Source organism: Octodon degus, unplaced genomic scaffold, assembly GCF_000260255.1.
Source record: "Octodon degus isolate 3935 unplaced genomic scaffold, OctDeg1.0 scaffold00098, whole genome shotgun sequence".
In the NCBI taxonomy this organism is placed as follows: domain Eukaryota; kingdom Metazoa; phylum Chordata; class Mammalia; order Rodentia; family Octodontidae; genus Octodon; species Octodon degus.
Window position 1 is genome coordinate 6,139,199 of NW_004524674.1, and position 11,826 is coordinate 6,151,024.

At 44.9% G+C, this 11,826-nt stretch overlaps 1 protein-coding gene and 1 non-coding gene across 4 annotated transcripts in view; both read left to right on the forward strand.

Annotated features, from left to right (window-relative positions):
• Ndel1 (nudE neurodevelopment protein 1 like 1) overlaps positions 1-6,777 on the forward strand; it is a 60,849-nt gene extending 54,072 nt beyond the window's left edge. For 2 of the 3 annotated variants that reach the window (XM_023723238.1, XM_004638457.3), the window contains exon 9: positions 5,539-6,765. In XM_023723238.1, the coding sequence (XP_023579006.1) occupies positions 5,539-5,629 (91 nt within the window). In that variant the 3' untranslated portion in view covers positions 5,630-6,765. Of the gene's footprint in view, positions 1-2,328; positions 2,364-5,538 lie in introns of all 3 variants that reach the window. The other variant, XM_004638458.2, reaches the window with a different exon arrangement.
• Positions 6,778-9,337: 2,560 nt separating this feature from the next.
• On the forward strand, positions 9,338-9,579 carry LOC111818649. Its single transcript, XR_002822596.1, has one exon. It is a non-coding gene; the product is annotated as a small nucleolar RNA U89 (small nucleolar RNA).
• The last annotated feature ends 2,247 nt before the right edge of the window (positions 9,580-11,826 follow it).

Genomic DNA, 11,826 nt, shown 5'->3' on the forward strand with positions numbered 1-11,826 from the left:
TTTTTAATTTAATTTTATTTTTTTTTGTGGAACCAGGGATTGAACTCAGGCCCTTGTGCTTGCCAGGCAAGCACTTATTCTACTGAGCTATCTCCCCGGCCCTCTATCTGATATTTTTAAACTTCAGTGGTGCATGGCTGTCTTTTCATTATGGACATGTCTTGGTACAGGGAACTGGTGATGGGCTGTAGTTTGGGGTTGCTGACCACTTTCCTCAGGTAGTTATGCTGGAATAGCACCTGGGCACTCATGACCCTCTGCTACTGTCTGCTTTGAGTCATGCTGGTAGTACTTTCTTGTTTTTCATTGAAGAAATGTAGGGATAACTCTAGGAATTTATACAATTTCTTAAAAGAGCCTATATTTTTTGCTGTCCTCAATAATTTTGACATACAGTGGACCAGCTTTGATACACAGTACACTCCTGAAAGTGGTTTTATTGTTCATCCTCATAGTTGGAGTGTTCTGGTTCACCTTTGAATTAAAGATGAACTTAATACTTTTTTTTTTTAACTTAATACTTTAGAGAATTCCACCTGAAGTATATTTATTTCATTAAAGACAGTCTATTAAAAGTACATTCTAGGGGCTGGGGAGATGGCTCAGTAGAATAAACACTTCCCTGGCAAGCGCAAGGACCTGAGTTCAATCCCCAGCTCCGCCAAAAAAAAAAGTACATTCTAAAATATCAGCATATAAAGCAGTACTCTGTTCTAATTTTGGGAGTTCTCCAGGTGGGCTAAGTATAAAGTGAAGTTTCCTTAGCCCTAGGAATTCCAGGCCAACTTGAGGAGTGTTCTGTTCTTACACTGTTGTGCTTGCTTTGGCAGCACATATACTGAAATTATTTTTATGCTGCAGTAGTACATGGAGTGTGCTGTTCTGCTTTAGAGCTGCCCTCTCCCCCAAATGATATGGAAAAAGCTTAGGAGCAGTCTTCAAGAATGTTGGAATGTTTTCTTTTTTTTTTTTTTTTTTGCAACTTTAGTTCCCTTCAGTAGAGTAATTTCTCGATGGGCCTTAGGTACATGTGAGAACAGGCATGGGCCAGAACTGGATTGGTTGGAGAGGTGCCTTTCTGTGGACAGTTGCTCATTAGGGAGAGGACACAGTGTCCATCCTGGCTGCTGCTCCTGCCTTTGACTTGGAGAGTACCAGTGCGACAGCTACACAGACATGAGCCTGGTCTTGGGGAAACGGAAGGATTCAGTGCAGGGTGAAAACAGAAGTAGGCTTTGGCTGTGAGCCTGGGCCCCAGCCCTTAAGGAACAGCCTAGATGCAGTGTAGGCCTTGTTTCCTGAACTGAATCTGGAAAGGTACTTCTGATCAAATCAGTTTCTGATGGTGCTTGGTTTTGGCCCAGCGTTTTGCAAATTTTATTTTATACTATGGGCATAATGAAATATGCTTTTGTGGGATGGCCCTGGTTTAAGTGTTAATTTATTTGACAATGTATTGTATATGTCCACTACAATATTAGTCTACTGTTGCTCAATCAGTCTTTGTCTGGTTATCATATTTCTGAGGCTAGCTTTGAGGGTTTGCTGTGTTTCTACTTCTTTGCTGCTTTGTTCTGATTCTGACTTTCTCTGGGCTGTTTGGTGTTTCATCTCTCGTATTTCTTTGCCTTACCTATCCAGTAGATAAAAACTGAGATGTTATATATAAGTTGCATAAGGAAAGAGGGAAACTCCTAGGTCCATCATTAAATCTGTCAGGTTGCAAAAAAGAAAACAATCCTAGTTTTGCGTGGTGATACACATCTGTAATCCCAGCACTTGGGAGGCTGACACAGGAGATTGCCCTGAGTTTGAGGCCAGGCTGGACTACAATAGTGAGTTCAAGGGGAGCCTGAACTATACAGCAAGACCCTGTCCAAAAAGAGAAAAACAAGAAAAAACTGCACAAGAGTCTTTAAAGAAGTGAAGAAATGCGGCTTGCCATTTCAGTATGTGAAAAACCTTCCTATTTTAAAAACCCTTGGCTCTAGAACTTGTCTGCTGGTGCCCCTCTGTACTGGAGCTGTACTGTCACCTGTGTGTGGCTGGATACCCCAAAGATTGATTGTTTGGAGGAGGAATTTACCAGTGGGTTCTTGTGCTCTCACAACCTTTAGATGTAGCGAAGCTTTACCACAGAAAGCCAGACCTAAACAGAGACATTGCGTTTTTTTCTCCTTAGCCTTAGCTTCTTTTATTTTACTTGCCCTATTTTTGCAAAACAGTCTATTTCTTTTGGGCTGTGTGTAGGTGGGCATGGACTAATTTTAGAACACTATGAAAATAGTATTTGTCTTACTATTTAATGTTCTTTCCTTTTTTTATTAGGCAAGAAAAAGTCATATTTCCCACGTTGTTCATGGGTAACTGAATTTGTTTGCTGTGCTCTCTCCCTTCCTTAATCATGGTGTGTGGTGGAAGAAACATTAACAAACTGGTTTTACTAACTGCATGGGGCTGACTCAGCTTAACCAACTTTTAGCCCATGAGTGAGCCTTGACTTTATACTACTGCTACTGTTCATTTAGCAGTGCAGAACAGAAACACTTCAGTGGCTGTGCAAGGTGAGAGGATTACTAGAGCCCAGGAGTTTGAGGTCAACATAGGCAACATACTGAGAACACATCTCAACAAAACAAACCATCAGTGCAGTAACATGGGCAGCTGCGATAGCCGCCTGGTGCCACTCCCCATTGGGGCAGGACACTGTTGGTGATGTCAGAGCCCGGGGTGGGGCTGTGTGTCCTGGTCAGGTCCCAGGATCGTTTGTCTTCATGGGGATGGAGCTCCTCTGTCCTCCACTTATCTTGTTTTCTCAGACAAAGCCCCCTTTGTCTCTGCATGTGGCTCTTATAACCTAGAATTAAACCAGAAAGGTAGATGAGACATATGTGTAAGATCTACCTTATGTTTCAGAACTGCTTTTCTGTTTGCACAGCCTGGCCTGAAGATTGAGTAGGCTGGAGCCACAGTTTCCTTTTATCCACTGATAAGGAGACCAGGCTCTGCAGTGTTCTGAATTAGCTCAGATTGCCCTCATTTTCTGTGTATTGCCTTCTCAGGTGTAACACACTTGCTGCTTTCTCTCCTTTATCTCTGTTGTGTTAGATTTACAGTCCCTTTCTGACTGGCTTTTTAAATGTGCACTGACTTTTCCCCTTGTTAATACTTATGTTGCCATTTTGCTGCTGACCTCAGCACTGTTTCTTAGTTGGAATCTGTTTATCACTTTTAACTAGACTTTTGAGTAAAATAGTGAATTATACGGGTCTGGAATTTTTCCATCATTTATTCTCTATCCTTGCCTGTGCCCTCCATTCATTCAGTCCTGTGTGGTCCATGAAAACATTTCTCAGCAGCTCTTCCTCTGATTCTGTTGTATATGGAGGTGTTTCTTTTCTTGGGAACCTTTCTTTATTGCATAAGTTTGCAGTTATTTGAAAGAGCCTCACCCAGCTGCAATTAAAAATTGCTGGGGCAGCTGCCGTCTCCCTCTGGTTTTAGCTTCCTACATGCACACAGAGAAATTATGTATTCAGCTTCCATTTTCCCTTATATCCTGGGTTTTTCCCGTTAGAGCTGATCTTCATGGGGAGCACCAAAGTGGTTCCTTGCTGAGTGCTCCTCTGATCAGAGGAGGCTGGAAAGAGTACCCTAGGCCTCTGCAGGGCCCCCGACTTCTCAACCGACAGCTCACGAGGTGAGCTGGAGATCTTAACTAGAGCTATCTTTGGTTTCCTTAGCTATGTCACAGTGCGGGTGGACTTGATATTTCCTAAAAGCCCATCTTTGGATTGCTGGTTGGCCTTCCCCTAAACCTGTGTTTAGAGCCACCTTTGTGGTGGCTGCCCTTGCATGCTCTGGTGGACCAGGTTCCAGAATCTTCTTGGCAACTCAGTGCACTCTTGCTCTCTGCTGGGCCTCAGGGCCTCTGCAGTCCAGCTTTCCCTGATGCAGGATTTAAGAGGCTGGGAAATTGAGATTCACATACGGACTAGCCAGACAAATGACATACAGAGCTATTTGGTAAGCATTGCAGTGGCACACAGGATGTGACATTCCACCTCAGAAGAGGCATGGGCATGTAGCCTTGGGAGAGTGGGGAGGGGTGATTTATAGTATTCAAATGAAGCTCAAAAGTCAGACCTCTCTCAATCTAAAAAGGGAAATCCAGGCTGTCTATCTGGATTAGGACAGTGAACTGAAGTGATGGACACTGTCCGTCTGAAGTAGGACAGTGTATATCAGGGAGAAAGTACATGTATCAGAGTTTTGTTCTCAGTTTCTGTGTGTGTGGCTTGATTTCAGATTCTCAGTATGGTGTGTTAAGACATGAACTCAGTTTCTTCAGAATACCCAGGGGTTTTCTGTTAAATCTGCATGCCTGCTTCTCTCACATTTCAGCCTGTGACACTGTAGTTAGTGCAGAGATAATGTGGCTTCACTTTTTTTTTTTTTTTAAAAAGAGAACCTCTCTATGAATATATTATGTTCAGCTTCCTGGCCCTCTGTACAAGCTGGGGCATGTGGGTAAGTGTGGTACAGGGTGGTTTCTTATGGTTGGCTCTCTTCTCTCAGGTGGCTACTAGGCCAAATTCTCCTAGAAGTCTTTCAGGATAGAAAGGCCCCTCCTTCCTTCCCTCCTTCAATTGCTGTGGCTTCTTGTGGCTGTGCTGCCTGGGGTTGGGGCTGGGCACTCTACCTGATCGCTGGTGCTGGTGCTTGTGCAGGGCTGGGCTGCCTGCATATTAATCTGCAGTCTACTATTTGGTGTTGCTTGCTAAACAATCTGTAACCAGTTATTTTTCTGTCCCTTATTAAGATATTTATGTACATTGTAAATTTGGAAGTAAAGTAGTAGAAAATTAACCTAGTGGGAAGAAAAGTAACTGTTAAACTTTCAGATATGATTTTATGTACATGTGTATGTATATACATTATGTATATGTAGAATTCACACACTTTATAGTGATATGTGTGTATATATATCTAAAAGCCTCCCATTCTAGATTTGGCCACACAGTAATGTCTATATAAGGGGCTGTAAGTGTAGAATAGATACTAGTGTATGTACTGTTTACTATTTTCCTTCCTTTACATTACAGAACATATACAGTTTGATAGCCTGCTGCTTTTTCTAGTTAGCGTTAAATACATTTTGAATATTTACCCCATGCTATTAAAAACTATGTGAGATATATTTTTAATGGTTAGATAATATTTTATTACATAATTATTTACCAGGTTCCCTGTTACCAGGCATTTGGACCTGCTCTGTAGGAAAAAATTTGAAGGCCACAATGGTCAGTGTGATATAATTGCCAAGAAAGAGCACATGGTCTCGGCATTCAAGGACTGTGAATTCTCTGTTCTTTCACCGACTCACACTGGGCAGCCTTTCACCCTTGAACTTGAGGGCCCTATGATGGGCCAGGTAGGGGATTATAGAAAGCAAATGGATTTTTTTGTTGTGTGTAGTGATTTTAAATGATATCTCTTTCTCCTCCCTTCCCTTCTCTTCTATCGTCATCCCTACAGGGCAGTAAATGGCTTTGACCCTGCGCCTCCTCCTGGTCTAGGCTCCTCGCGTCCGTCATCAGCACCGGGTATGCTGCCTCTCAGTGTGTGAGTGCCCGGCCTCCAGGTGGAGGCTCCTGTCCTCCTCCGGCAACCCAGGACACCCACGCCTCACCCTTTGGTGCCTGGGCCCGCCCTGTGCCCGTCTTCCTGCCTCCCCATGGCTGGCAGAGGGCAGGCTGCATGCAGTGGTGGCTGCTGGGCCCGGCCCGGCCCCAGGACTGCGCGATCTCAATACTGGCTATTTTCTCTTCTTGCCGTAGTGCCGTTGGTTTCACATGATTGCACTTTTGTGGGTCACAAGGTGATACATACATGTATTACTTGGTCACTGGATGCAGAAGTACCCATTCATCACACCTGCCTCATAACCCCCACTCTGCTGTGCTGATAGGATTTAGTTGTGTTTAGGACATTGAAGATCTCTAGGAGTTCTCCCCTAAATCAGGTTAACGTGTGCCCTCATCCTGAGTGCCCATCTAAGCATCTTCAGTGGTCATAATCATGTGTCCCCAACTCATCCATACAGTTTGGACCTGTTTCCGGCGAAGAGTCAGGAAGGTCACTGAATTAGGGAAAAATGTCTGCACCTTCTGATTTTCCGTAAGCACTCACCATTCCATATGCTTGCCTCCCAAAGCAGCGAGATGCTGTCTGAGCCACAGTGGCAGGAGCCTCCGGGGCCTGGGCACTCCCAAGGCTGAGCCTCTGCATTGCTTCCTTTTCCACGTGCCTCAGACTCAGGGGAGGTAGGTGGCAGCCTCCTCACCAGCTTTCTGGTCTTTCAGTTGAGTGATATTTTCAGATTTTTGTTTTCATGTCTGAGGGTCCATCCAGTTTCCAAGGGAAGGATTGGGTGGCCTAATTCTGGGGGCTGGGGGCACCAGCTCCTAGGGCAGACTGACCAAAAGTGGTTGTTCCTGTGCATCCTTTGATTACTCTCATGCTGCATTTACTGTTTACATTTGTTTTATTGTACATAGGTTTGTAAACATTATTGCCTAAGATATTTGTATATAACTTGGGCTTTGTAGCTTTTATTTATTCAGAACTCATATGGCATGTTAATGACTTATGATGGTGTCCTACTCTGGGCAGTTGTATAGGATCATCATGTGGTTAAAAATATACTTCCCTTCCTTTCCCCAAAATCTTTTAATGTGGAAACAATAAATTTCACAGAAAAAAGAATTGGAGTTGCTTTATTGGGTTCCTGTCATCTAACGAGAAATGAGCTGGATTGTGCAAGGCGGGTTCCAGTATTTCTTCCATTTTGACATGGAATGTGCTGATGGACAGTGGTGGGCACTGGGACAGCGAAGACACACGGGGCCTCAGGAGACATCTTACACTGAGCCCTTCATGCAAGTTCTTGGTGCTGGTTTCCAGTCTCATGTGACTTTTAGGGGGCACCCTGGGAATGGCCCAAGCTCCATGTGAAAATTTGGGTTAAGGACCAGGACTTTAGGAGAGGGAGCTTGGCAGGTCATGGGCTAGATTTGGAGGCTGGTCCTCTAGCTGTGCTCCACACAGCGCTGTGTGACAAATATTGCAGTTCTGGGATTAGGGTTATGTGGATCTGGGTTTCTCACTTCCACAGGTTGATGCTAGCAAGTGAGTGAAAGTGCAGATATTTGATAGCGAGGCATAAGGAAACCCCGAAGAATATAATATACCAACTGTGGGGCTGTGTGGCTGCATCAGATTCTCAACACTGCTTGCTTGTAGCAGCATAAACAAATAGCATACTTTTATTATATAGTTTTAAAACTAAAAGAATGAAAATTGAGTCAAGTTTTTAAGTGACTAGGGAACCCTAAGTAGCATATATTTTCTAACATTTTTGTCCACTAATACATGGGCAGGACTACCTGTTACTCATCGTTCCTGGAGATTTTTGTCCTAGGCAGCTTCACTGCGAGGCATTGTAGTGGTGTATGTGCTGTGCCAGCCAATGCTGGCAGTGTGGTGGAAAACTTGCTGTCAGGCTCTAACTTGCAGCAGCTCCCAGCTTCTTGCCCAGTTGTTATTGGAAGGATTGGATTAGATCAGGGGTTTTGGTATTAGCAGTCCTTTTTGTTTATTCAGGAACCCCAAATGGAAAGCAACAAGGGGAGCTACTCTGGTTAAGGCAGGGATGTGGCCTGGAGCTCTGAGTCCTTGTCCCCTGTTCCCCTGTGATTTCTCAGTTCCTTTGCAGCTCTGCACCCCTGAGCTCATCTCATTCACACATACTGTTCTTTTCAGTTGCTGGTCAGTAACTTGGTGACTGGGAGAAGGGCCCTCGCTATAGGGGCCCGTATGTCATTCGTAACCTGTCATCATCATTTTGGATCTGAGAGAACAGGACCAGGTCCCCGAAAGAGCAGCAGTCGAGACCCTTTGTAAGATTTGCACTTGGTTATATCTTCATGGCTATAGAATCCTTTGGAGTATGACCCTATGAGGAAACTGGGTGATTTCCTGGGCTTCATCTTTAGCTTTCTGTTGGTTCAAAAGACTACTTTGTAGCCGTTCACCTTTGGCATTTGCCACCTGGCATGACCCTTACTACTCACCCACTGTTTACCTCTGGCTAAAAGTGGCCTGTGAGGGGGTATCTTCTGAAGTGTGTCTGTGGCCTGGTTGTCACTGAGACCTCAGGAATGAGCCTTAGGCTGGGTCCATGTGGTGAGCTTTCCTCTTGTAGGTGGCCAGTCTTCCCGAAGCAAAGTCTAGCCTCTTGCCTGCAGATACTTTCATTTCATCACCAGTCCCATCCCTTGCTCCTAAAATGTTTTCCTAGATGAGAGTAGGAGCCAGTGCTGCACACACTTGTTTTTAGCCCGGAGTGGCCAGAAAACCACACCCCACCATGTCAGTTGGCAGGAGCCTAAGCTGGGCCCTTGAGAACTATGAGGCAGGCCCATGAGAACTGTGGGGAGTACAGAGCACAGAGCAGCTGCGTTTTCATTTGGCAGAAGGGACTGTGCCCAGGGTTGGGCATGGCTGAGCCCACACAGCTGGCTTAGCAGCCAGACTGGAAATGGGCCCAGTGCTTTCCTGCTGTGTCTTTCCAACCCTGAGATGATACTGGCCACACTCCTAGTCTGTCTGCTGCCTGGGAGATGAATGGATTCTCAAGGGCTGGAAATGAAGAGTTGTGGGTCTGATCTTCTCTCCACATCTTGCTCTTAATGGGTCATGTCGGTGCTAACCTTACAAGCCGTCCTCGAGGTAATGTTAGCACCTCTTGCGAGTTGAGGTGGAAACAGGTGCTGCTGGGAAACTTGGGAGGCTGAGACCAACGGTGCAGCCATAGATGGTGCAACACCCTTTACCAACTCACATTCCCACCCACAGACTGAGAGCAGCCCCGGGGCCAAGCAGTTGATTTCATTGCTTGCCTCCAAGTTGCTAGGAGCAGCCCTTTTACATTTCAGCCTTTACTGTGTGGATTGTTTTTTCTGTTTTCTCTCAAAGGTTAAAACAAATCTATAACATAATCTTAGCTTTAAATATAAATAATATATATTACTTAATTCTTTCCTAAAAAGGAGTGCAGGGAGAGGAGAGGCCATCTTTGTAAATAATTTTCCTAGGTTGGGGAGATACCCCAGCGGCCTAAGCACCTGCCTGGCGAGCTCAAGTGCCTGAGTTCGATCCCTGGTGCCATATGCTGTGCTGGCGCCAGAACCCTGGGCATGCCGGGCTAGCCATGAAAACTGGGTGTGGTGGCAGATGCCTGTAATCCCAACGCTGGGGAGGCAGAGACAGGAGGATCACTATGAGTTTAAGCTGTGTAGCGAGACCCTGTACCAAATAAATAAAGATTAAAAAAAATTTAAAAAAAATTTCTTTCCTGCGACTACAGGCAGCTTATGTAAAAAGTGGTCTCTCTGGCCTTGCTTTGCCCTTGAGGCTGCTGCTACCCTGGCTCCAGCAGCAGCCTGCAGGAAGGCCCACAGGCAGGGCTGCAGGTGCGGTGGGCAGAAGCCATGTGAGCACAGCTTGGATCTGATGGCCCAGAGGACCGCAGGGGGTAGTGAGGAGGGCTGGACCCAGTCTTATGGACCCTTAATCCTGCCCTGCTCACCTTGGAGAAGCACTGAGCAAGAATCCTGGCTACATCAAGCTCCGAAAGATCCGGGCAGGACAAAACATCTCTAAGACGATCGCCACTTCACAGAATCGAATCTATCTCACGGCTGACAACCTCATGCTGAACCTCCAGGATGAAAGTTTCACCTGGGGAAGTGACAGCCTCATCAAGGGTAAGAAATGAGCCTGGTCTCCTAAAACTCTGCCTCCACGAGGAAGTGGCTGTTTTTCCTCTGGATTTTGAGGGGCAGCCTATTCCACGTGGTGGTCCTTCTGCACCTGTTGCCTGGAGGCCATGCAAGACTGACCTTCAGGGACGACTTCCTCCTGTGTCAGCCAGAGCATTGGGACCTTGTGTGATTTCTCAGTGATTTCCTACAGTGTTGCACCCTCCCTCCAGGTGGGAGGAGTAATTATCACTCCAGGAATTCTCAATAAACTTTTATTACTTAAGCTGAAAAGAAAAAAAGTGGTCCCATGACTATTAAAACAGGGGGAATCTATATTTTAGAATTCATCAAATTTTAGTATTTCTTGGCTAATAATATTCCATGGTGGTAAGAACAAACAACTTTAGCAGCACTGGCTGAGGCTAGGGAAGAGGTAAGAATGACTTAGCATGGCATACCACAGTGCCTCGTATGTGGCCATGCCCAGTCTCAAGATGAAATGTCCATTGGGAAGAGGACAAATCCCAGAAGTCTTGCGAAAGGGAAGGGATACAGATGGCTTGCTATTGGTAGTTGCCCAAATTAATTTTCAGAAATTGGCTGAAGTAGTAACACATTTTCCTTCATCAGCAAGTTGGCTTGAAACCTGTGCTGAGAAGTTTCGAGATCTTTGAGCTGCAGCCGAAGGCCGTGGCTCCTGACATCCCCAGTGCCTAGCTGAGTGACTCCTTGAGAAACCCTTAGCTAGGGATCCCCGGGGTTCCTCGCTCCAGCCTCTTGAGCAGGGAGCTGTTTCCTAGAACTTCAGATACCAGCAGTTGGAAGGCATAGTTTATGTTGTGAACCATTAAGAAAAATGAGCCAGTTAGAAGGAAAATGCTTTAGTTTCAAAATTTATTGCAAGAGCTTTTAGACTTTAGTCAGATTTCCATTCTATTACATTCAATTCATCTTACAAAAAAGAACAAGCAAGAGACTCCTGAAACTTCACATTTTGAGTGCAATTTTTTAAAAAATTAAAAAAATTTGTGTATTTGATACAGGGTCTTGCTACATAGCTTGGCCTCGTAGCAAGTCTCCTGTCTCAGCCTCCCCAAGCACTGGGGGCTGGTACCAGGGATCAAACGTGGGTCCTTGGGCTTGCCAGGCAGGCACTTAGACCACTGAGCTATCATCCTGGCCCCTGAATGCAGTGTTTTTAAACCAGTTTATGACCCAGTTGTCACTTGTCTGTGTTTTCTTGAGCAGTGCTGTTGTCATGTTAGGTGTTGGTGACACTGTGGCATCCTTGGAAAGCATCTTCTACTGTTGGTTTCAAAATTTATCCTTCTAAGCTATTGACCACCACTCTGCAAGTTTTGATGCTGTGCTTGGTTAATTTTAACCGAGGTGGGCAACTGCATCTCAGCTGCCACCTACTGAAAGATTGTGACACATGAGATCTGGGGCATTTTATAATCTGTGTAGCGTTGTGCTTTGAAGGAGGCAGCATCTTGCTGAGATGTCTCAGTCAGCTGCAGGGGGGACGTCTGCTTGTGTCATACTGTATCTTTTTTGTTTGTTTTATTTTTTTATTTTAATGAGAAAGATAAAACAGAAATGAAACAGTTTCAAAAACATGTTAGTAGGACATTTACAATAATATACAACATTGTCTTCATAGTAGTTATTCAGAGGACAAGAAGCAGACATGATATCTTGTCTAAACACTATTAGTACAAATCTTTCTTCTCATTGAACTAAGAGAAAGTAGCTGTATATCTATTCTAACTATCTTGTATATACATATACTTTTTTTCCACGACAAAATGGTCATTTATTTCTATCTACTTTTTTGTTTTGTTTTGGCAGAGATGAGTGTTTGATTGGTGTTAGAGAAGCTGTCTTTGGAGAAGTCTTTATTCCTCGAATGCCTTCAGGGCACTTTTGGCCAGCGGGAGAGTTGTGAGGTTCGAACTCCAGCAACCTGAGGCTGACAGCTTTGTGGAAGCAGCCACTT